At 53.6% G+C, this 25526-nt stretch overlaps 1 protein-coding gene across 2 annotated transcripts in view; it reads left to right on the top strand.

The window, feature by feature from the left end:
- The window catches only part of CPNE5 (copine 5), a 96525-nt gene that overhangs the window by 42764 nt on the left and 28235 nt on the right, over positions 1-25526 (top strand). Inside the window, exons 4-11 of one of the 2 annotated variants that reach the window (XM_086706713.1) lie at positions 459-562; positions 2395-2434; positions 2652-2728; positions 3690-3749; positions 5815-5865; positions 6168-6231; positions 17767-17870; positions 22754-22858. In XM_086706713.1, the coding sequence (XP_086562839.1) occupies positions 459-562; positions 2395-2434; positions 2652-2728; positions 3690-3749; positions 5815-5865; positions 6168-6231; positions 17767-17870; positions 22754-22858 (605 nt within the window). The remainder of the gene's footprint in view (positions 1-458; positions 563-2394; positions 2435-2651; positions 2729-3689; positions 3750-5814; positions 5866-6167; positions 6232-17766; positions 17871-22753; positions 22859-25526) is intronic. The other variant, XM_086706714.1, reaches the window with a different exon arrangement.

Raw genomic sequence — 25526 nt, 5'->3', positions numbered from 1 at the left:
GGTGGTTCAGAGAAAAGTAAAAGTCTCTGAGAGGAAGAATCAGGAAGGCTTCTTGGAGGACACAGCATTATCAAAGGACCTTGAAGAAATGGAGGATATGCCTCTGGCACAAAGGGGAAGGCCAGGTGGAGGACAGAGCATAGGCAAAGGCAGTGAGGTGGGGAAGTGAAGGGCCCGCTCAGGTGTCCAGGTATCAAAACCTTACAACTTGGGTGGAGCCTGGATAGAGGTAGGGAGAAGAAAGCTGACAGTGGAGATTGGACCCATAGGGTGGATGGTTTCCATTGTTAGAGATGGAAGAGGTCTCACCCTTGCTGGGGGGTGGGGATGGGGGCCATGAGGTGGGATAGGCATGGCTTCCATTACTGCTGGGGCCAAGACTGAGGCGCTCTGAGCTCAGTGCTCTCCCCTGCCCCACCAGCCTGGCCCTGAGGTCCATGCCCCGTTTTCTCTTGCAGTTCGGACGCACTGAAGTCATTGACAACACACTCAATCCTGACTTTGTGCGCAAATTCATCGTGGATTACTTCTTTGAGGAGAAGCAGAACCTCCGTTTTGACTTGTAAGTGGAAGATGGTGCTGAGGCTGGGGCTTGGGGAGGAACCACCGACGGGAGGTGGGACTGTAGGACCGGGGTTGGTAGTAGCTCCCCTTACCAGAGAAGGGGAGGGGCCAATGATAGTAGAGGGAGCTCAGGGTTGGCCTGGAATAAAAGTGACCATTAGTGGGGCACCTGGGTGGCGCAGTCGGTTAAGCGTCCGACTTCAGCCAGGTCACGATCTCGCGGTCCATGAGTTCGAGCCCCGCGTCAGGCTCTGGGCTGATGGCTCAGAGCCTGGAGCCTGTTTCCGATTCTCTGTCTCCCTCTCTCTCTGACCCTCCCCCATTCATGCTCTGTCTCTCCCTGTCCCAAAAATAAATAAACGTTGAAAAAAAAATTAAAAAAAAAAAAAGTGACGATTAGCTGAAGTCTAGCCCCGCCTCCATCAGGAGATGGAAAAGAGGTGAGGAGAGAGAACAGAGGCTCCCCACCATTTGTCTCAGCTACGTGGGGGACCCTGAACAAGCCCTGACTCTAGGGGCCAGTTGAGGAAAGCTCTTGGGGGCAAGCTCTAAATCCACCTCCAGGGAGCCTTTTTCTCCGCAGCTGCCAGGGCGGTCCCCATTGACCACTCCCTCTGTCAGAGCTTGTTTGAGGAGAGGGTACCCCCCAGTCTCCCCTCCTGCAGAGGTAACCTGGCTGATGGGGCTCAGAGCATGTGCATGTGTCTCGCAAAGGAGCCGAGTGCCCCTCTGCTGAGGTTAAAGATGATGACAGGAGGAACATTGTTTTGTTGTTTTTCCAAGGCGTGGGGTGGTTAGAAAGGACCGTGTCGCAGAGAATTTTGTGGACAAGGTGGACAGAAAGGGGGTTGGGGGCTTGAAGGAGCAAAGGAAAAAAAATACAGTGGAAGGAAATGACTTTTCAGGGACTGATGGAGGGCTTGCAGCCCATTGTCGAGAAGTCACCATTTGGGGACATTTTGGAGAGAGAAGGTGCTCAGGGTAGGGGGAGAGTGAGAATGAGTGCCCTCAGCAGAAGGCATCTGGGCCTGGATGGCCTGGTGACTGGAGAAGAGGGCTGCAGGTATGGCTCCGGATAAAGGGAGGTACCCAGCTGCAGGGGAGAGGTGAAGGTGTTGAGTGCATCCCTCGTTCTTGAGTGACAAGACCCAAGGTCAGGCTGGGCCCCCCTGAGCAAGGTGATGCAGTCGGGGAAGGTCAAAGGCCAGGTCCTGAGCTCCTTTCAACGTTTATTTTTATTTTTGGGACAGAGAGAGAGACAGAGCATGAACGGGGGAGGGGCAGAGAGAGAGGGAGACACAGAATCGGAAACAGGCTCCAGGCTCTGAGCCATCAGCCCAGAGCCCGACGCGGGGCTCGAACTCACGGACCGCGAGATCGTGACCTGGCTGAAGTCGGACGCTTAACCGACTGCGCCACCCAGGCACCCCCTGAGCTCCTTTCAAGGGCAGCCGAGCCTCAGCCGGGAAGATGGGAGAACAGGCAGAGAAGGGCAAGGTGGCCCAGCCACCTGTGAACCAGCCAGGGCTGCAGAGCAAGTTTGTTTTCCTTTTTCAGTCTTTAAGGAGGTATGACATGTATATAAGGGTCCATTCCATGATGCACTTTTAGATGTTCACACTCATGTAACCACCACCCAGATCCAGAGACAGAACACGTCCAGCACCCCACGGGGCTCCCACGTGCGCCTCCCAGCCATTACTCCCAGGGGTAACCACTGTGTCAGAGACTGGTTTTTGGAGTACAGGGGTCCTGGCTTGGCTCAGGGGCCCCAGCAGTTCTGGGCAGGATGCCCCAGCTATCTTCACCATCTCTGTGCGTCCCATGCAGATACGACGTCGACTCGAAGAGCCCTGATTTATCCAAACACGTGAGTTTTGCCAGCGACTGCCCAGAGGTTCTGAACATCTCTTAAATGCCAAGGTCTGGGTCGGCCCCGGACTTCACCGTGACACAGACTGTGTGTCTGATGCTGCCACCTGTCATTTCAGAGCCCTCGTACTTCTAGGGATGGGGTGATGGAGGAGGTGGGGTGGCTGTGGGCAGGGTGGGCGACACTGTTTTTTTTCTGTTCCCCGGGTATGCAGGATTTTCTGGGCCAAGCCTTCTGCACCCTCGGAGAGATTGTGGGGTCCCCTGGGAGCCGCCTGGAGAAGCCCCTCACGTAAGTGTAAAGGGGTGGGGGGCCTGCCTGGGTTGCTTCCCCAGCGATGGGCCAACTTTCCAGCCTCCCTTGGCTCAGGGTAGGGGCAAAGCAGTCAGCCAGTCATGCAGGCTGAGGAGGAGTAAGGAGGCCAGGTTTGGGGGGCTCTGAAGTTTATGGAATTTGGGGCCCCCAGAGTGAGGTATGTGTCTGTCCCTCCCAGCCCCCAACTGCCTGGGTCTAATTCCCATTTGTCATTCGGGTCTGTTTCCTCCCTCCTGTCACCCAGCCCACCTTTGGAGAGGCGCGCCCTCTGCGGGGATTGAGGAGGACCTCAGCGGGAGATGGCTGGGGAGGCCAGCCACGAGGGCAGGCAGGATCCTGGAGACGATGGGTTGGTGAAGGAGGGGCACCCGTTTCCCCCACTGAAGGTTTCAAATGCTTCATTCTCCCCAGTGAGACCCACGCACAGCTCCCCTTCACTGGGCATCTCCTCTGGGCCAGACCATAATCAGCTTCTCTGATCTCACAAGATTCACTCAGCAGGTCTCCCCATTTCACAGTTCACACACTGAGGCTCAAAGAAGTGGAGCAGTGGTCCTCACACTGTGGCAGGCTTATCGTCAGGAGGGCTTGTTAAAGCACAGGTTGCTGGGCTCCACCCCGCACCCCCACCCCCATGTTCCGATCCAGCAAGTCTGGGGTGGAGCCTGAGAATTTACATCTCTAACACATTCCCGGGGGATGCTGATGGTGCTCGGAGACCACACTTTGAGAACCCCTGAGGGGCGGTCGCCCAGGACTTCACAACAGGGCTTGGGAGGAAGACCTCTCCTTCCTCTGGCCCATGGCTTTTGGTCCTGTTTTGACGTTTGATCCAGAATAGAAACCTGTCTCCAAGAATTCCGATGCCAAGTTCTGTGGCCTCTCAGGACGAGGGTACTTGGCTCATGGCATGCTCTCTCTTCCTCTCTCTCCACAGGATAGGAGCATTCAGCCTGAATTCCAGGACAGGCAAACCCATGCCAGCTGTGTCCAATGGGTAGGTCAGCAGACATCTTTGGTCCTGGAGTCCTCAGACATCCAGCCAGCTCTGCAGAGGGAGCCTCAGAGTCCAGGCCCGGTCCCTGCTCCCACCACCGTGCACGCAGCCCCGGCCAAGGGGAGAGAGGAGCCTGGGTCCCTCCTGCAGGATGTGGGTGCTTTGGGCCACTCTGCAGCCAGCCCCTCCCCCATCCAGACCTGAGCTCCAGCATCCCCAGGCCCAGTGGCCCATGGGACTTCAGGGAGTAGGGTGGGGATCAGAGGTAGGGGCTGCTTCCGGTGGCCACCAGGGACTGGACACATTCTCTTCCTCTCTCCCTGGCCTGGTTTCTTCGGCCTCTCACCTCTTGCCCTTCTCCCCTTCCTCTTTCCCTGCCTTCTCTTTATCTCCTTACTCCACTTCCCCTCCATGCTCCCACTGTTGGATGTCTGCCTCTTCATGGAGAAGATGCTGCTAAATCCTCACTTTTTCTATTTGCTCACCAGCTGTGGTGGGCCAGTCCCATTCCCCTGGCCTCCACCCTGACCATCCGCTTTTGGCCGGCTTCCTGCAACTGTGTGCAACAAAGACCCCCCCTCCCCACTCTTTGCCTGTCCCCTCTCCTGGTTGGAGGGAAGGTCCTCACCTGAGGGTGTTGGGGGGCAGGATAGGGGATATCTGCCTGCGGGAGCAGCCTTGGAGGTGCCTCAGACACCTGAGCATTTTGGCCCAGTCAGCAGAGCTCCACTGGCCTTGCTGAGGGCTCCCAGGAGCTGGGGTCCCAGCAGCTGCACCGGCCACCAGAGCAGCTGGATATGGGACAGGGGCTCTAGGGGGCCCAGGGTGCTCACGGCCCAGGAAGGGTGTGGATGCTAATTTACCAGGAGAGTATGGAAGCAGCAGTTGGAGAGGGAACAGGAGTCAGGGAGAAGAGCAGAGAGGGAGGGCCAGAAAGGCAGAGAGAGAGAAAGGAAGGCCAAGCAGGTGGGAGTGGGTTGGGTCTGGAGGGGAGGGAAGGGAAGGTGGGAAATAGGAGAGGGGCCCAGAGGCAGAGGGAGAAACACTGGCGGAAGAGGCTGGTGTGAGGACTCTGTCTCCCTGGGCAGACACATATCAGTCCCGGGGAGGGCCAGACCGGGGCTGGGGAGGTGCTTTGGGGGCACTCCCCACGTCTAGGGGGACAGGCTGGCAGGCCCTGCCACCCATCTGTGATGGGAGCCTCCAGATGTGGCCCCTGCTCTGCTCACCTGATTTGGAGAGCTCTGGGCTGTCCCCACCTCTGGGGCCAGCTCCCCTGCTCCTCTCTGCTTGAGAGCCCCTCCCTCCGAAAGCTGGCACTGGGGAGAGTTCCATCAGTGGTTCTCAAAGTGGGTTCTGCCGACAGCGTGCTGCTGCTCCCGAGGCTGGCCTGAGGGGTGGGGCCGGGTTTTCTCAGCTTTGCAACTTCGTAAAGGAAAGGGGGCGGGGAGGGAAATGATACGCACTGTGTGTGCATGTTGGTCATAATGGAGGCTGCAAACACACTCATTTTTAGGGGCTAGGAAACGGAGGCTCAGAGAGGTGCAGGCATGAGTCCAAAGTCACACAGCTGCTGGACAACGTAACATTTTTTTCTCCCTCCCAGTGGCCCCTGGCTACACCGGGGGGCCCCCACCCCCAGGTTCATCCCAAACACTGGAGTGGGATGGGCTGGTGCCTGGGGGAGGGGTCCTTCCTGACCTAGGGAAGAGGTGGTACAGGTCCCCTGGGTGAAGGCCCACCCTGGGAACTCGCCCTCCCGGAAGGGATTCTTCGGGTGGGCCGACTTCAGGTCCTGGTTGCCCCCCTCACTGAGTTGCTGCATGAATGGCCAGGAGCTCTCTTCTCTGGAGAGACCCCAGCCGAGGAGTTCAAGGGGAGGTAGCCGTGGGAGAGAGCCTGGACAAGCTGCCCCAAGAGCATTCCAGCCCTTCTGCTTAACTCCCCCTTGCTGCTCTCCCTCCCATGATAAATCGGAGTGGCTCAGAGCTGAAATGTCCCGGGACTCTGGGGGTCAGCTGGGTGCAGGGTGGGGTGGCTGGCCCACGAGGTCTTTTGCCCACAGAAGTGGTCTTTGGATGGAAAGTTTGAGAACCACTGGTCTGGAAGCCTCCGGGTGAGTCTGGATGCTTTTCCACTTCTAGGACTTTCATTGCAGACACTACCCTTGGTGGGGCTCTGGGCTCTCGGGGAGCAGGGGGCGGGGCAGCTCCAGGTCTGGGGGCCTGGCCCAGGAAGCAGTGCACTAGGCCACACTGCCACATGGATTTCAGGAGACTCTGTCTCCCCAGGGGCTTTGGGCAGGTCTGCTGGGGTGGGGGGGAGGAGGGAGGGTGAGGAGGGCTGATTCGGGGAGTGTTCAGGCTTGTGTGTCTGTCTTTGTCTGGCTCTCCATTCTTTCATCTTCTCCTCTCCCAGTGGTGTCCCAGGGAAGAAATGTGGCACCATCATCCTGTCCGCTGAGGAGCTGAGCAACTGTAGGGTGAGTGGCAGAGGGGCTCCAGGACGGGACCTGGTGGGGGCACGGGTGGAGCAGTGACAGAAGGCAGGCTGCTCTCCCTGTGACTCCCGGGGCCACGCGTGTCTTTGGAAGGTATCCGGGGGAAGGCAGGGCTCCTCAGTTTGACCTGGCGGTCACAGAATTCTGTAACATCAGAGCTAGCCCGTGAACTGTGAGATCGTGACCTGAGCCAAAACCAAGAGTCGGACGCTTAACCGACTGAGCCACCCAGGCGCCCCGGTGCCTTCTCCTTTATAGCGGAGCGCACTGAGGCCCAGAGGGGGAAGGAACTCGTCCACAGTTAGCAGCAGAGCCAGACTGGCCCTGGCCCCTGCCCTCCACGCCGGGGCTCCTCCATTCCCCATCATGGTCACCTCTCACATGTCTTTGAACCAAGACTGCTTTGGCTCCAGGACTGGCAGAGAGGGGCTTTTTCCGTCGTGGAGCCTGGGGGCTTGGCATGTCGTTGTCATATTGCGCTTTTAGCTCTGGAGTAGGGTGACGCCCTGCACGGGGTCGAGGGAGTGAGGGTGTGTGTGTTGCAAAGCTAGAGTCTGCCATCGCAGGCGGCCCTTGGTTTTGCTCCTTCTGTGGGACCGTGGAGAAGCAGGAGGTGGGGACAGCTGAAGGGGTAGCTGAGCACACCAACAAGGGGCTCAGGGGACTCGATGGCTAAAAATAATGACGAAACATAGTAATGATGATAGTTATTACTTGTCAGGGGAGGGGCATTTTTGCCTAAGTTATCACTGCTCCTGACAACAATCCGAAGAGGTGGGTACTGTTCTTGTTCCCATTTTACGAATGAAGAAATTGAGGCTCAGGGAAACGGAGTCATCTGTTCAAGGACAGGAAATGGTAGAGTCAAGGTTCTAACCCAGGTTAACCCGATTCTAAAACCTGGGCTCGTTCCCAGGCTTGCATGCCTCTTAGGTTCATTGGAAGCCACAGGTGGGAATGGGGTGGGTCCCGGGGAGAGAAGGAAGAGGTGGCGACGGAGTGTGAACACAGGACCAAGCCTAGGGTAACCTGGGAACCCGAGTTCACATAGGGCTCAGGTTACAGGGTGTGGGAGGGAGGGGGAGAAACAGGATTTTCTGACCTTCCTGGGAAATCAGTGCAACTATGATATTTGTTAGCTATAAATATTTGCCTTATTAGAAAATAAGTTGAGCAATTAAGAAGCTATATGTTAATTCACTTAACAATGGCAACATAAATAACAACTTTTCTGAAAAATAACTACCTTTTCCAAAACAAGAGTCATTTAGTGAGAAGAGCGGCCTTGTTTTGCATTTTTGTAAATATCTTGAATGTCAGGCTGAACAGAAGAGAGTTAGAGTCTCATATTTGCTTCTGCAGTCAATCTGTTGTGTATCACTGCTAGGTAAATTCTAGAAAACTCCATGTCTTATTAGCATTATTATGAAAAGAGTTTTGGCCTCCTGGACCACCTCCTGAGGGTTCCTGGTCCATTCTTTGAGAACTGCTGCTGTGGGGGTGTAAATTGTTAGCCAAGTTTAATTGAGCAATTATACTGAGCCACACCCTGTGCTAAGTGGTTTACATGTATCGACTTCTTAATGTGTATTAGTGTGATGTGCGATGTAATACTGTAAGTAGTGTGATGTATTACATAATATCTGCTATATTACAGTTTTTCTTTTCCAGAGAGGTTAAATGACCTGCCCAGGGTCACAGAGCCACTGGGTAGGCTCTGTGATTTGAACCCAGGCAGTCTGGTTCTAGAGCCAGGGTCTTTAAACACCAGGCTGTGGGCTTCCAAACTCTGCTTTCAGGGGCCTCCCGTTGGAGAATAAGACACAGAAATGATAGGCCAGGGCAGTGTAGCGATGACCAAATCGACTTCTAGGCCACTGCTCATTCTGGCTCGGCTAAGTGTCTGTTAACCTCAGTGGGTCTGGAGGAATTTAGCAGCAGGACCACACCCCCTCTGGTGTACCGCCCCAGCAGAGGGCCTGGTGTGCGGTGGCCAGTCCTGCAGGATCGATCAGGAGGAATCTGTAACCGAATAAAAGCACAGACCAAATGTTTAGCAGCAGACCGCGATGAAAACTACAAATGTGTATGCTGACCATCCGGAAGTCACCGGCGTTCAGGCAAGGGAGAGAGAACACAGCCGACATTACAGGAGAGCTGTCGAAGCTCCCCCAGACTCAGCTTCTCCATCTGTATGTCGGGGCTGATAGAGGTGTCTCCAGGATTAAAGGGGCTCATGGAGGCGGCTCTGCCTAACTGGTGCCTGGGAAGGATGGAATCTGAATTCCTTGAAGCCTAAATTCCGTTTGCCCCCAAGCTTCCAGCTCAGCTGGTGATTTCCTCCCTAGCTTATAATTAAATAAGGTAATACGAGTGAAAGTGCTTTGGAAATTCTAAAGCCCTAGACAATGCTGGGTGCTGTCATTGGTCTAGTTTTCCGGGATTGGCAAACAATCTGCCTTTTAGTATCCATTAGGCGCCTCCCTGTTCCTTGCTCCTTCCCCACCTTCCCTCCAGGGGTGGCCACAGTTTCCTTGATTTAAGCTGTTCCCACGGCAAGGAGGTGGGGGGTGGGTTCCCTCCCTTCCTCTTGAGATTGTCAGCTCCTTTTCTTTCGGGGCGTCTTTGGCTGAGTTCTGTCTTTCCCTAGAATACTTACAAGGAAAAGAGACTAATTCCCAGCATCTGGCTGAATGAAAATAATTACATCTGAGCTGCTTTGCTTCTGTGGCTCCAGCTCGGCATTCAGTAGGAGGATCAAAGGAAGAGGGTGGAGTCTGAGAGGTGTTTTTTTTTTTTTCCAACCAGAGCAGGGCTTTCTGCTCAAGTGAATGTGTTCTGCTAAGTAGTCGGATGGTGTGGACGGGTGGGGAGTAGCAAAGGACTCCAGTGGGTCACCAGCGTGCTTTGATAGGTTACGGAAAAGCTTTCCTTATCTAGAATTTAAACAAGAAAGTTGCAACAATTGGAATTTGATCCCAAATACTATTCAGTCATACTGGATGTTGACAACGATGAGCTTAAGCTCCTGAAGGGCCTCTGAATCACCAAAGATTTAATTATGTTCAGCAGTAAAACTATTATTATTCTGTGTAATACTGACCAACATTTGCATAGCCCTCACAATTGACCAAGATCCTCATGATTATAGTCTATTTGGTCCTCACCACAGGGCTGGGAGGTGGGTAGGAGTGAGTGCCTCCAGTTCACAGGTGCAGAGAGGTTGAAGTGACAGCTTAAGATTGCTAGGCGGAGAGGGGTTCCTGGGTGGCTCAGTCGCTTAAGCGTCCGACTTAGGCTCAGGTCATGATCTCACCACTTGTGAGTTCGAGTTCCGCGTCAGGTTCTGTGCTGACAGCTCAGAGCCTGGAGCTTGCTTTTAGATTCAGTCTCCCTCTCTGCCTGTCCCTGGCTCGCACTCTGTCTCTCAAAAATAAATAAACATTAAAAAAGTTTTTTTTTTTTTTTTTTAAAAGATTGCTCGGCTGCGGACCCCTAGTCCTCAGGGAGTATTTCCCTCATCCACAGTGCAGCCATGAGCTTTGTGGTACATGAAACAGGGGTGGGCTTTGTGATCTTTGTGGGGCCAGTAGCTTTCAGCAGGCATGGTGAGTGGCTGGGCTTCTAAAGAGAGCTGGGGGGGTGTTGTGGACGCACAGGTTGGACAGCTCCTGGCCCTCCCCTTCCCAGATCCTCAGCTACCCTTACGCCTGCCAGACACCCAGACCTGCTTTGCCATGGAGCCCGGAGGTCCTGGCCAGATAGCACATCTTCACTGCCTCCCTGTCAGGTTCCTGTACACACTGGAGAGAGTGTGGCTCCCCTCTCACAAGCCTGGGGAGTCAAAGCTTCTCACTGCAGCTGCCCCACGACGTCCCCCACCCCTTAGGTATCACTAGCCCGCTCACGTGTTCATTCATTTTTTTCAGCAAACATGCTTTGGCTCAGTCCTTGCCACCACCCCAGAGTTTCCAGTTTAGTGCGAGAGACAGAAATGTCAACCAGCAATCACAGTACAGCAGTAGTCCTTAATTCATCAGACCCATTGCCTCTTTTTTATTTAAAAAAAAAACAAAATTTTTTTTAACGGTTATTTATTTTTGAGACAGGGAGAGACAGCATGAACAGGGGAGGGTCAGAGAGAGAGGGAGACACAGAGTCTGAAACAGGCTCCAGGCTCTGAGCTGTCAGCACAGAGCCTGACACGGGGCTTGAACTCACAGACTGCGAGATCATGACCTGAGCCGAAGTCAGACGCCCAACCGACTGAGCCACCCAGGCGCCCCCCCCCATTGCCTCTTTTTTAATAGAAAGCATTTTACAGCACTCTTTACTATCCTGAAGAAAAAGCCATGGATAATACCATATAATATGCCAAAATACACACAGGTGAAGGATTAAGCCTTTACAGCTACCTTGAAGAAGATGGCAAGGAGAAGAGCTTGTGCAAAGGCCCTGGGGCAAGGAGATAGTGATGAATGATGTCAGGTGAGGGTGTAGGTAGGAGTGGGTGGGAAGTGGGGGGGGGGAGGACCTTGTAGCAGAGCCCTTTAGCAGTTTTGAATCTTGATAAAGTCAGAACTCTCACTGTTCTGAGGACAGATACCAGGGAGAGCCCAGTGTCTCCATGTGGGAGCCTAGGGGAGAGTTCTGGGAGGAGGGGAGAGAGATAAGAAGAAGGAGGTTAGGTGAAGTGGGGGGAAGTGGTGAAGCTTTTCTGAGACTCAGAAGTATGCAGGTTGGTATTTAGGAAAGATGCATGTTATGGCTAGCACGGATATAAGTGTCCTGCAGGCTCCAGGTTCCACGCTGTGAGCACGGAGCCCAACGTGGGGCTCAAACCCATGAACCATGAGATCATGACCTGAGCTGAAGTTGGAGGCTTAACCCACTGAGCCACCCAGGCACCCCTTTTATAATTAGTAGAATATGGTATTCAGATTTATTTTCCCATATCAGTAGATATTTTTTGAAAACATGGATTTAATAGCTATATATTGTTCCTCTATTATATGGATGAGCCATAATTTATTAAATCTATTCTCTTCTAGGAAAAAATGTAATTAATACTGCCCTGAACATCCTCCTAGCCAAATAATCCCATTTTTCTTTTGAGCTTTTGTTGATGGATTTTGGTTAGTATCCCAGGCACATAGTCTCCATGAGTGGGAGGGAAAACAGTCAATCTGGGGTTTTCAGCTTCTGAATGACCAAATCAACAGATGTACAACTGATTAGATTGTTTGGGAAGTCAGCTATTAAGACAGCAGAGAAAAAACAGCTTGACCCCCATGTGGTTGTTACAGTCAACGTGTAAAGACAGACCCAATCACTTAGACCAACGTCTACACCCACCATCTATATTCCAATCAATTCTAGCCTATGTGGTCTTCGCGGACATCCCAGAACACCTGTGCCCTGGGTCCCTGCTTCTGTAGTCTTATATCGGCAGCCTGGGGTTCCGGGCCCTTCTGTGAATGTGGAAGCCCTCTCAGAGGTCACTGCACACAGAATGACTCTTGACTCTGAGTTGTGTTCCCTCCTGCTGGAGTGCTGAATTTCAGAGTTGCAGCTAATGATTCGTTTTCCTTTTAATTGATGTCTTCTCTTTTTTGGACTAAAAAAGACAATGTACAAGTTCCAGGAAATTTGTAAAACCCAGCCAACTTTGAGGAGAAAACAATAAATATCACCATGGTTCCACCATCCATTTAAAAGTACTTTTTTTGGGGGGGGGCACCTGGGTGACTCAATCAGTTAAGCATTCGACTCTTGATTTCAGCTCAGTCATGATCATAGTTCGTGGGATCAAGCCCCACATCAGGCTCTGGGCTGACAGTGCAGAACCTGCTTGGGATTCTCTCTCTCCCTCTCCCTCTTCCCCTTCCCCACTCACACACACTCTCTCAAAATAAATAAATAAGTAAACTTTTAAAAAAACTATAAAACTACTTTTTAGGGTGTAGTATGTGAGCAAAGTGGCTAAGAACTTGGGCTCTGGATCTAGACCAAATGCCACTGCTTACTAGCTGTGTGACTATGGGTAAGTTACTTGACTTTTCTGTGCCTCCATTTATTCATTTGTAAAATGGCTTTATTTAAATCGTTGGTGTTTTATTATGGATTTTTGCACTGATGCTGATTTTTAAAGGTGTCACATTATATCTTTATTTTGATTACTGAGATTCGGGGCGCCTTTTAAATTTTGTACTTGCCTTACTCTCTTGTTCTGATCCTGGAGCATGCCAGCAAGACCCGGTTTTCTTTTCTCCCCTCCAGGGTGTTGCTACCCTCTCCCAGCCTTCAGCCCACCTGCTGACCTCTGGGCCTGACCTCTGACCTGCAAGGCCTCTCTGGGTCGGAGGGCTAGTGCTAGAGTGGGCCAGGCCACCCTGGAGAAAAAGGCTGTTTGCTGTAGTCTCCCAAGCAGCCTGATTAACATGCGGAAAGATGCAAATTGAGGCAATCCTGCTGTTTTAGAAGAACTTAATATGTTTTTTAAAAAGATAGGGCGAAAAGGCAGAAATTGCAGGAAATTATATATTGCAGGAGTTGTTTATCTTCTGCACAGTTGATTCCAGAGATGCTTCTGGTTTGGGAACAGCGTTTCTTGCACTCAGAGAGCCCCACCCTCCAGCTGAAGCTATCAAACAGAGGGACCTCTGACCGTGGCCGGAATTCGTTGCTTCCTACTCCTGCTGGCTCAGTCCCAACTGTTGCCACTTCCCAGCCTCTTCCTGGGGTTCATTCACTAACCCACATGTAAGGGGAGCAGTCAAAGCCTTGTTCATATGATATGACTGTTGACATAACTCAGAGCCGCCTTCCGAAGTAGGGTCCCCAGACCAGGACAGTTCCTTGTCTCCAGGACTCCCTGGGGCGGGCTCACCCGTGAGGGAAGAAGCTTGCTTTCGTTATAGCCTAGAAATCTCACTGAAGGTCTGTTGTATCCCTGTGGATTCGACAATGGCACAGCAGTACCCATAATCTTAATGGGCTTTTGGTGATTGTTTCTGGGTCTAGATTGTGTTAGGGATGGCAGGGCAGGTTGAGCGACAAAATAAGCCACCAGCAAAACCTGTATTTGCCATCAGCGGGCAAATGAGGGGAATGAGGTGTGGGGAATCAGCGGGGAATGAGTTGTGGCTGCCTGGAAGCTTTTTCCAGTTAGCGGATTTTTAGAGCCAGTCTTTTTTTTTCTTTTCTTTTCTTTTCTTTTCTTTTCTTTTCTTTTCTTTTCTTTTCTTTTCTTTTCTTTCCTTTCCTTTCCTTTCCTTTCCTTTCCTTTCCTTCTCTTTTCTTTTCTTTAATTTTAACTAGTTTGCACGGAGGAGGCCTTTCTAAAATGGATTTCACACTTTTCTGAGTCCTCAAACTGAGGCTACAGAACACAAATTCAACTTATCTTGATGATTCAGGGGGGTCATCATTTGGAATCTCAGTTATTAATCTTTGGAGCCAGACTGTTGTGTTCCAATCCCAACTTCTCCTGTTAGTAGCTGTGTGGCTTCCGGCAAGGGTGTTAACCTCTCTGGGCCTCAGTTTCCTCATCTTTAAAATGGGACTGATAATGGCATCTACCTCATTGGGGCGGTTGAGAGGACTCAACGAATTAAAATGAATTAGTCACCGTAAAAACAGTGCTTGGCACGTCCACCTGAGGTCGACCCATGTGGTATTGCCATTTTCGTAGGTAGGCAGTTCCATAGGGTCCGGCCCAGTGGGGGATGGCATTCCACAAGTGTTGGCCCCTGTTCTTGCAGCTGCTCCGTGCTAGGCACTGTGGGCTGGTATTTGACATATGCCATTTGCCTCAGTCTTCCTGACAGGCTCACAGGGGGCGTTATTACTCTGTTTTTCCAGAGGAGAACACCAAGGCTTAGGGTAAGTTGCTTGTCAGAGGCTGCTGAGCTGATAGGTCGCAGAAGTGGTTTCCAGCCAGGTGGCCTTGACTCCCCTGTACTATTCTCTGTGTCAGGTGTTGTGCCGGGGCCAGGGGCCCCCCTCCCAGGGGAGCACTGAATGGTCCTGGAAGTTACGATAATTAAGTTGTGCATTGATTTTGTCCTCATATTCCTGCCCCCCTTCCTGATCTTGCAGGGCCTTGAAGGTTCTCCTAGGAAGCAAAAGGAAGAGCTCTTTCTCCTGGATTTTTTGGTTTTGGCTGTTGCCAGTATATGTGTGTATTTTAGAGTCAACCGGGGCAGGTTGCTGTGTGTGGCTTGCCTGTGTTCATTCAGGTGCAGGTGTCCTATAGGTGACCTCTGATTGTGTGGAATCACATCTGGAGATACGACCAAACTGTATCCCGGGGAAGCCGGTGGAGGGGTTTTGGATTCCCAGACTGTCCCCTGGGTGCCAGCCTTCCCCACTGCCACCCGTGTCCCAGTGTGCTCCCTGTAGCATTCACACAGAAGCCTAAATTGCCCTGCGTTAAAGGACAGTGTAGTCATCCTGTCCAGCATGTCACTTTACAGATGGGGAAACTGAGGCTTAGACACCAGAACTATGGGCACCTTGCTGGGCTATCTCCACTCTGTCCTCAGCAGAATCTGAGAGGTCAGTGTTTTCTTTCTTTCTTTCTTTCTTTCTTTTTTTTTTTTTTTTTTTTGATTTATTTACTTAGAGAGAGTGAGAGTGTGCTAGCTGGGGAGGGGCAGAGAGAGGGAGAGAGAGAGCATCCCAAGCAGGCTCCACACTGCCAGTGCAGAGCCCGATGTAGGGCTGGAACTCATGAGCCATGAGATCGTGACCTTCTAGAGTCAGAAGCTTAACCGACTGAGCCACCAGGTGCCCCAAGAGGTCAGTATTTTCTGATGCCACTGCCCGCTGCCTCCGTGAGGAGGAGCCAGTGCTGGCTTCATGGGCCTATGATCTGTGCAGTCACACAGGGCCTAAGTTCGGTTTAATGCCCTGCTGTCACATTTTCCCTTTCCACTGGGCCCCACAGATTATACAGCCAGTGCTGGGAGAAGCCCACCTGGTCCTAAGCCGCCTCCTTTTTGTAGGCCATGGGATAGAACTCCCCAGGGAGGCATTTAAAATGCTTCTTCTGGGGCGCCTGGGTGGCGCAGTCGGTTAAGCGTCCGACTTCAGCCAGGTCACGATCTCGCGGTCCGTGAGTTCGAGCCCCGCGTCGGGCTCTGGGCTGATGGCTCGGAGCCTGGAGCCTGTTTCCGATTCTGTGTCTCCCTCTCTCTCTGCCCCTCCCCCGTTCATGCTCTGTCTCTCTCTGTCCCAAAAATAAATAAACATTGAAAAAAATAAAATAAATAAAATAAAATGCTTCCTCCATCCAGCATGGGGTGGGATTGAAACTTTCTCCTACAGTGACTATAGGGGACAGACTTAGAAAGCTAGAGATCTTTTTGGGAGGCTGAGAGGGAATGCCCTGAAGTCTACCTGCCTCGGTTACCCTCTGTGTGACTGTGGGCCTATGACAGCCTTTAAAAGCCTCAGCGTCCTCATCTGTAACATGGGGAGAATAGTGGAGTTACTTCATATGGTCTTTATGAGGATTCAATACAATAACATGTAAAGAGAAGGCTTAACACAGTGACTTGCATACAGTAAGTGCTCAATAAGTCAGCCATTCTCTTATTCCAGGTCTGAAGTCCTAGGTTTCTCTGGAGGCTCTAGGATTCCTGGGGGTGCTAGGCCTTGAAGCCCCCAGTCCAGCTCTTTCTTCCTCTCGGGTCAGTCTTGAAGAGGGACACGATGAAAGCCGTCCTTACCCGCGCACCTCTGTGCTCTGGCTGCTGTGTGCCTCAGCACTGGCCCTCCTCAGAGCCTCCCTTTAGTGGGTACTTCCGTCCCAGATTAACCAGAGGCCAGCCCCTCCCTGCCCCTCCCTGCCCCTTCCCCCAACCCCGACCCCACCCTGGAGTCCAAAGAAACCAGGGAAGAGGGCCTCACAGCTGGAATGCGCTCCCTCTCAGAGGAGTATGCTGGAAGAGGCCTGACTTTGCAGCCAGTTCATACGTGCTGAATTACACTCTGCTGGTTGCCAGCTGGTGATCTTGGGCAGGTCAGCTTCTTCTGCCCCAGCTTCCTCATTTATAAAAAAGCAACAGAGGATTACTTCTCGGGCTAAAGTGATAAGGAACTCAGTGACTTGGCTACACGTATGGTATCTAATAAATGTTTGTTGAATGAATGAATCAGTGAGTGAGTGAGTGAGTGAACGGATGCTCTGTGTTTGCTGTTGTCAGCTGTCCTTGAAGGGAGGCATTTGGGGTGGGGTGGGGCAGGGACAGAGGCCACATATGTTGTTTATACCACCACCTTCTCCCTACCAAACCTTTTGACCACGCCCTTCAAACTTGTGGGAGGTTGCCTTTTCAGCTCTGCTACCATTTTGGTCCTCGCCGGGCTGTGGGGCTGAGCTCAAGAGACCCTCTTCCCCACTGAGAGGAAGGGGGCAGCGTGAGAGTTAGGTGACTTCCCCACAGGCCCTAGCCCTTGAGGGCAGGCCAGGCCCAAAGGACTAAAAGACAAAGCTCCGAGCTCTGGCCAGTTGGCAGGAGATTTGTCGGGATGCAGAGATTTCAGGTTGAAGAGGCCACAGGGGGATGGGTGGAGAGAAGGACATGGGGGCATTTCTGCCCAGTGCCCTGTCAGCCACGGCCGACTGAGGGGCTTGGGGTCACGTGAGGGGAGGGATCCAGCGGTCCTCAGCAGGGCCTGAATACCTTCTTTGTGCTCTTGGGCTGAGTATTGGGTCAGCCAGGGCCATGAACGACCCGGGGAGTCAGAAACCCAGGGCTCTGCCTGGTGAACTTGGGGGAGTCGCTCCCTGCTCTGAGCCTTAGACTCCTCAGCTGTAAAATGGGCCATATCTACCTTCGAGAGTTGGGTGGACCTCTCCTGGGTTAGCGGGTGTAAAAGCAGTGCCTCATCTGGGCTGTCCTCCAGGAGCCACACAGGGTGTGAGAGAATGAGGCAGTGTGGACAGAGTGAGGGCTTTGAGGTTGGCAGACCAAGTTCAGAGTAGCCTTGAGGCTGGCCGTTTCACCTCTCTGAGCCCCCTGGTAAAATAGTAATAAAGCGACGTGCGCGTTAACATGGACATGCCCGCTCCTCTGCTGAGTGCTTTGCAATTTGGCCCTCACGACGGTGCTTTGAGGTCTGTACTGCCATCAGCCCTGTGTTACAGAGGGGAAACTGAGGCTCTGAGAGCTTGCCTCCCTTGTTTGAGGGCACACAGGTAGAAAGTGGCAGAGCCAGAATTCAGACCGGGGCAGCTGGCTCCAGAATGCACCTGCTTCACACACCCCCCCGGCTGCTCCATTAGACCTGCCCGGTGGGGTTTGAGGATGAAATGAGACCGTCCAAAGTGTTAGCCCAGGGCCTGGCCCTTGGTTGGTGCAGGGCAAATGTAACATGCTGTCCTTTCTAACCAGCCTGGTGCTCAAATCCTCCTATCTTCCAGGGCCCTGGGGCTGTGTTTCCACAGGGATTGGGGCACCTTCCAGCCTACTCCTGCCTCACACCCCTGTTCTCTCTCCCTCTCACCAGGATGTAGCCACCATGCAGTTCTGTGCCAACAAGCTGGACAAGAAAGATTTCTTTGGGAAGTCCGACCCCTTCTTGGTGTTTTACAGAAGCAACGAGGATGGAACGTAAGTTCTCTAACAGCACTTCACCCCCTTTCGGGAATCAGGGATGGAGGGGTGTGGTGACCCGCCAGGCAAGAGGGCTTGGGCCCGCCTCTTCCCAGTGCTGCCCTGGGGCTCCTGCTCAGGGTGGAAGTCTGGGGCTCCTGGGTGGTGCCCTGACACGTGGTAGGGACTGGTGTGTGTGTAGGGGTAAGGGGTGGGGACAGCTTCCAAGCCAGCAGTGCCCTCCTGAGGTGCTCAGCAATGGTGGGTGGTAGGTACGTTGGAGGTGAGGGGAGCGGGCAAAAACAGGGCTAAGCTGGGAATAAGGAGCTCCTGTAACAACCCCTTCTTCTTCCACACAGATCAGTGCCTATCTCTAGCCCACCCCGTCTCCACCCGCAGCCGTCTCGACACCCCACTACCACCTGTGCCCCCCACCCAATTACCAGACGCTCAGCCTGGCAAATCTGAACCCTTTTACCTGCCCAGCCCCACACCTTGCCACAGGCTTCATTCAAAACCGCACACGTCTTCAAAGCCCCCATTTCCTCCTCTCCTCTCCCTAATCTAGAAGCCACCCACAATATGACAGAAACACACACAACACACTGGCAAATGTAGGTCAGCCATGCACACAGATGCACAGATTCTAGGTTGAGGGTCTGGGGACCTCGGTGCCCCCCACCAACTCGCTGTGTGACCTGGGGCAAGTTATGCCCCCTCTCTGGGCCTATATTCTCATCAGTAAAATGAACCAGTTGGATTGGGAGGTCTCCATGGTCTCTTTAAGCAGTCCAGCTCTGGGAGGCTGTGGCCACTCACAGCTGGGATTCTGCAGAACCAGGAAGCGATGGGGCCAGGGAGGTTAATTAGAGAAACGCTGCTGGAGAAGGGAAACTTGGAAGCAGGTTTGAAAGGAGGGGAAGAAAATGGGTCCTTGGGGGAGGAGCGGGGAAGAATAATAGGGTAGGGAAAATGCAAGTAAGTGCAAAGCAGGTATGCTCTGAGCAGGGGACAGAGAGGCATCCACCAAGTTCCCCTAGATTCTGAAACTCTGGGGGTGTGTGTGTGTGTGTGTGTGTGTGTGTGTGTGTGTGCGTGCGCGCGCGCGCGTGCGCGTGCGCTGGGGGGCAGGGAGTAGCAGGAGGAGGTGTGTTTCAGTTCGAGGGGAAAACTGATTTTAAAACCTGAAGGAACAAAACAAGGGAAATTAGGTGTGATCATTTGCATAACAAAAGGAGTCTTTGTCTCACCGAAGGACTCCCAGCAGGATTTCTTTAAATAATTCTTGTTGACTTTGACTTGACTTGAGGGAGGGTGGAAAAGGGCCCAGTGATGCTCTGGGCGCCCACGGAAAGAAAATGTCCCCACAGGTCCCCTCCAGAGAGGCGATGCCTGGCCAGGCCGGGTCTGTCTCTGAGGTGAAGGCCAGCCGGCCGGGAGAGAGGGATTTTGGTTTGGGAGCAGGAGAGGGGTGTGTTGCAAAGTGTTCGCCAGTGATTGTTCTAGAAGAGCCTGTGTAGGATGGGTGGGGAGGGGGCAGGGAAGAGGGAGAGACTCGTGACTGACACCGCGAACAGGTGGGAGGTGCTGAGCGCAGGCGAGCCTTGCTGTGGAAATGCAGGGAGGAAGCGGGGAGGGGAGGACCTCGCTAGGCAGGACTCGGGTGGCCACTGACGGCAGAGCCCCCCTCCTCCCCAGTAGTGGAGCTGTGGGGAACCCAGAGTGTTAAAGATGGCAAAGGAGCTGGTCAGATGGGGGAGGCGATGGGAGTTATCTGGGGGCGACTTTCGCTCGAAGCATGGGGGCTGGAGCTGTCTTGGAGGGGACGCTCAGGGCAGCTCAGGAAACCCACCCAGAAGCCCCTGAAGGGTGGGCCAGCCTGCGGGCACAGGTTGAGGCTGAACTGGTGCAAGCCGGGTTTGAGGAGAGAGGAGTAGAAGACGGCCCCAGTTAGGAAGAGGACAGGAGGAAGGTCAGGGACCCCAGGGAGTGGAATGTCATGCCTGCCTCCCCGGGAGGGAAGGGGAAGGAGGCACCCACAGAGCACCCCCTGTGCTCTGGCCCTGTGCAGCCTGTCCTGCCTGGTTCAGTCCCAGTCTCTCCTCTGGGATCAAGAACGTGATGGAGAGCCGGGCTGTGCCAGCCCGCCTGCTGTGTAACTTTAGGCAAGTCTCTTAACCCACGGAACTTTCTGGGAGGGTGGATATGTTCTGTGTCTGGCTATCCAGTGCAGTCGCCAGTAGCTACATGTAGCTGTTGAGTATGTGAAACGGGGCTAGTGTGACTGAGGAACTGGGTTTTTAATTGAATGGAGGTTAATTTAAAGGTCAATAGCCCCATGGGGCTACCACGTTGGACTGTGCAACTATAACGTCCACAGCTCAGTTTCTCAGTATGCGCAGTGGGGATAATCATAACACCTCCCTCACAGGGTTACTTTGAGGACCAAATGAGTTAATGTAACTAGAACAGGGCCTGGCAGTGGTAGCTACTGTTTTCTCCCCATTTTACAATGAAGGGGAAGCTCAGAGAGACAAAGTCACTTGCCCTGGGCTGCACAGCTGGTTGAAGTGGCCCTGGGACTGGAGCCTCGCCTGTCTGGCCCCGTGGCTCCTGCTCTCCCACACCACGTCCTGAGTGTATGCCCGTCTGTCAGAGTGAATGGAGTTGAGTCATGACAGGATGGCAGGGACCGTGGCCACACTGAGACCTGGCCCCCCAGGGCAAGTGCAGCGGGGAGTCGAGGGGTCTGTGGATTTGGTGGTGAGGGGCCCCGGGGGACCTTAGAGAAAGCGGTTTCAGACAAGAGTCTGAAGCAGAAAACAGGACTCCACAGGGCTCAGGGAGAAGCATGTAGGGAGGAAATCGGGCTCATGCTCAGAAGAAACTGGCTGGCAGGGGATAGGAGACAGAGAAGTCAGCGGGTCCAGAAAGATGGAGGGGCTGGGAGGCTCCACAGCAGGGCAGCAGGCCGGTGTCACTGCTCCAGGTAGGAGGCCTCTGGAGCCCGGCCAGGGCTTCTGCACCCTGGAGCCTCCCTCCCTTCACCGCCCAGCTGCTGCACCTGATTCTCCCCCAACCCTTTCCTCTTCCTGCCTTACCTCCCTGCCCCAGCTTGGGCAGCCACGGTCCCTCCTGTCCCCGTCGCCCCTGTTCCTGTCCTCGTCACCAGCTCCGGGGTGTGTGGGGAGGTCTCCCACATGTATCTCTACTCTCCAGTGGGCGGGCGAGAAGGAGCAGAGAAACGCTGAGCCGCGGTGACAGGAATGACATTTTGACTTGAAAATTGCCAGAGAAGAAATGGCACAGGCTGTGTGGGCATGGGTGGGGCCCAGGCACTTTCCGGGGTGACCTTTCCAGGCTGGGAGGGGGCTGGAGTGGATGCTGGGAGGTGTCAGGGGGACAGCCTCTGCCCCCAGCTCCACCCTGGCTCCTGGCTGCCCCTCCAGGTGGTGGGGCAGGCTTCTGGGATAGGGCCAGCAGGCGTGGCATGGGGAGTGGGCAGGGATGCTGGATTGGAGCCCAGCGGGATAAGCCAATTCAACACTTTTAGTTTGCAAAGCAGGCAGGCTCATGGATTCAGACTGGAAGAGCCTAAAGTGTCTTAGAGATTGTCTAAGCCAGGGGCCTTACTTTCACTGCCTTGAATGCCAGTGAAATCTGTGGAAACTCTCCTCTGAGACATACAGATATTCGTTAGTTCGTTCCAAAAAAAATATTTAGTGAACACTTACTAAGTGCCAGGCACTGTTCTGAGCCCTGGAGATACACCAGTGATCAAAGAAGACAAAACGCTTGCCTTTACAGGACTTACATTTTAGTGATAGACCGTGCGATAAATAAGGAGATACACAGACTATGTCAAATGTCAAACAGTAACAAGTGAAAAAGAAAAAAAAAAGCATGGAAGGGGTCTAGGGGATGTCGGAGTCAGGGGACCAGGAGCTGTCAATTTGATATATGGTGCTCAGGGTAAGTGCTCGTGTCAGAGGGGTGACATTTGAGTAAAGACCTAAAGGAAGTGAGGAGGCAAGCCATGAACATGGAGATCTGGGACAGTGTTCCAGGAGGGGGACAGCAAGCAGATGAGAGTCACCCACCCAATTTTCCCCAATTCCAGGGGTTCACAAACCCTGAAATCCCATCCACAGGTCCTTCCATGGGTCTCAGATGAAGAACGGCTGATAGCAGCCAACTCCCTGAGTTCACAGGGAAGGGTTCTGCTAGCTCAAAGTCACACAGGGTGGGGGGAGGGGGGAGGAAGGGCAGAACCCATATCTCCTGATGCTCTGCACCTGCTCCCTCAGACATCACCAAGAGGGGCACCTGGGTGGCTCAGTGGGTTAAGCATCTGACTCACGATCTCAGCTCAGGTCTTGATCTCAGGATCGTGAGTTCAAGCCCCACTTTGGGCTCTGTACTGGACATAAATCCTACCTAAACAACCAAACCAAAAAACATCACCAAGAACTGGCCATTTAGTTGGAGGGCCTGGGGGGCTCAGTTGGTTAAGTGTCAGACTTCGGCTCAGGTCATGATTTCGCAGTTCGTGAGTTGTAGGCCCCCCCCCCCCCCCCGTTGGGCTCTGTGCTGACAGCTCGGAGCCTGGAACCCGCTTCAGAGTCTGTGTCTCCCTTTCTCTGTGCCCCTCCCCAGCCCATACTCGCGCACTCTCTCTCTCAAAAGTAAAATAAACATTAGAAAGAATAAAATAAAAAAAGAAAGAAGTGGCCATCTAGTTCCTGGCTGGATGCTGCTAGTGACAGGTGGCTCATCACCTCACGCAGCTGTAGTTTCCACTGTGTGGCATCCGCAGAGCCTCTTGGGTTGTGGCCCCTCTGTTGACCTGGATTCTGCCTCCCTCGATTCGGGCCTGACACCTTCCCTCTCTTCTTCACCAGCTTCACCATCTGCCACAAGACCGAGGTCATGAAGAACACCCTAAACCCAGTCTGGCAAACTTTCTCCATTCCTGTGAGAGCACTCTGCAACGGGGACTATGACCGGTGAGATGAGAAAATGTCCCTCCCCAGCGCAGGTGCAGGTGCAGGCTGCCCAGGCAGTATGGGCGGAGCCTCCTGGAGCTGCACTGTCCCTGCCTCTCACCTCCCTGGGCAGTGTCTGCCTTTATCTCCTCCCAGGCCTCCCTCCCCACCCTCCCCCACCGCTGTCTGCCCTCCCCTCCCCCGCATTGGTGAAGACCTCCCCAGGCTGGGGGATTGGGATTCCCCGGGGGAGCCCTTGTGGGTGTTGGGGGTCCTGGCCTGGAGCACTGCAGCCTGTGTCTCCATGATTTCCAGTGGAGGGGCAAGTGGGAGCAGGTTGGGGCTCTAGATGTAGGCTGAGGTGGCCGGAGCCCCCACCAGCCCCAACTCCTTGCAGATGGAATCTGGGGAATCAGCATCCCAAGATAAATGGGGGGTGGGGGGTGGGGGGTGGGGCGGAGTACAGAGAAGTCGTGAAACTTTTTTGATGTGACAGCTTACTCTTATGACATGCCCACTATCGCCATCACCCTTTTGAATGTAGACTGTTGGGCGTAGGTCCCGGGTACGAGGCTTCTAATTCTGGCTCTGTGACTTAAAAGCCCTGGCACCCTGGGCAAACTTTGACCTGTCTGAGCTTCAGTTTCTTTATCTGTAAAATGGGTTTTAAATGGCTACCTACCTGCCTTAAAGGGCTGCTCAGAAGCCCCACAAGCAGGCTCTGGTGTGCATAAAATACCAAACCTGGCATTTTGTCCACAAGCGTTTATAGACTTCCTACCAGGCACCAGGCACTGTGCGCTAGATGCTGGGAAATCCGCAGGGAACAAAACACATAGTCTGCACCCTTTGCCCAACCTTGTGGAGTTTACATTCTCGCGGGGGAGGCAGACATTAATCCAATAATCACACAGAGAAACATGTAATTACAAACTGTGGTAAGTGCCGGGGAGTTGGGGGGGGGGGTGGGTAGAAGCTGGAAGCTGGAAGGTGGTATCGGTCTGTGTTAAGTCACGAGAACCCAGCCTGGTTTCCTGGTGATTGCTGTTGCTGGGGGATGAGCTGGCAGGGGGTTCACAGGCAGGGCTGCCTGGGCAGCCTTGAGGAGGCCGGGCCTCTGCTGGCCACTTCGACAGGAATACTGGGGTGTCAGACACCTTCGGGGCATCCTGGCCGATGGCATTGGCGTGGGCTCCCTGGGACCCTGCTCGCAGTGGCTTCCGACTGGGTATGTGTGGTGGGATGGAGAGTGAATGACAAGGTGGATGGCCTTCAGACACCCCTGTCTTCCTCCAGGAAGCCCTCAAGATTGCCTTACTAGGTTGCTGATCCAGGAGATGAAGTGGCTCCTTTTCCTGCCTCTCTGTTGGGAACAGAACAGCCACGATCTGCTCCAAAGGCTGTCACTGAGCACCTCCAGAGGCAGTCCCAGAGGCTGGCTCCACTATGCCAGCAGCTGTGTGGCACTCAGGGGAATATAAATGTAGCCACGTTTCCATCTTGAGGGAACTCGAAGTCTGACCACAGGGAGTTCAGATGTGTGCACATCTGCATTTTAGATAGCTAAATAATTGTGCAAAAATAAGACTGGAGACAAAAATAGGCATTCCAGCCAAATGAACCCCTGGTATGTGTCTGACCGGGTCCTGAGGCTTCTGGGGTGCTGGGGGCTGGGAGGACGGTCTGGTTGGAGCAGCAGGGTGAAAAGGAGGCTTGGGGAAGGCGGGGAGGAGCTGGGGGTATCGGTTCCTGGAAGAATGGTTGAGATGACAGGAAGAGGGAGGGGAAATTCAAGGCTGAGGGATGGGAGAGCCTGGCAGGTCAAGTTGCACAGGGTGGGAGGAATTGAGATCTCTGGCTCCTCTGCCCAGAGGCTGTTGGGGGTCCAGCTGACCCCCCACAGCCCTGCACGCTCAGAACCCAACCTCGTCAGGGACAGTGAGGAGGGCAGCCGGGCTCAGAGGCCTGGGGTCACTGTGCAGCCACTGGAGGAGGTGAGGGTGTGGTGGAGGGTGCAGATGGTGGGGAACACCCCCACAGGCCCCCATTTCCCCCTCCCAGGCTGAGCCCCAGACCAGTTTCCCTGCAGAATGGCCAGGCAGCTGGGTCCTTCTCCACAGCCAGGAACAGATTGACCGTGAAGTGAAATGACTGATGGTATTGTTAATGGAGGGGCCAGGCATGTCACGCTGGCCTGGAAAACGAGAAGGCCTGTCTGCTGCTGTGACTCCAGGGTGACCTATGTACCCAACAGCCACTTGGGAGGTGCAGATGTCCGGGAGGCCCTCTCAGGGGAGGAAGGGGAGGGGTTTGTGCAAGAAAACAAAGCCACCTTTCCTCTTCCGTCTGAGGTACCTCTTGAAGCCTCACAAGAACACATTCAACTTGATCTAACAGCCTCGTTTTCCAAGCCAGCCAGCACTGGGCACCAGGTTGCGTGCCGTGGGCATTCTGAGCGTCAGACCCAAGTCTCCCTGTTAGGTTGCTCCCAGGCCAGAATGGGAGGCAGACAGGTAATAATAATAATAATAATAATAATAATAATAATAATGAGAGCAAAGGCTCCTGTAGCACCTCCGTGGTAATTTATGTCTATGAACTAATTTAATTCTCCCAACGATTAGTCTTTCCCCTGAAAAAGGTGCTCATATTATCCACCTTTTACAGGTAAAGGAACGGAGGCCAGAGA

The sequence above is a fragment of the Puma concolor genome, chromosome B2 (genome assembly GCF_028749965.1).
Source record: "Puma concolor isolate L17-30 chromosome B2, mPumCon1.1.hap2, whole genome shotgun sequence".
Lineage (NCBI taxonomy): Eukaryota > Metazoa > Chordata > Mammalia > Carnivora > Felidae > Puma > Puma concolor.
Note: the sequence above shows the minus strand (reverse complement) of the source record. Positions and strands in the feature narration are given on the sequence as shown.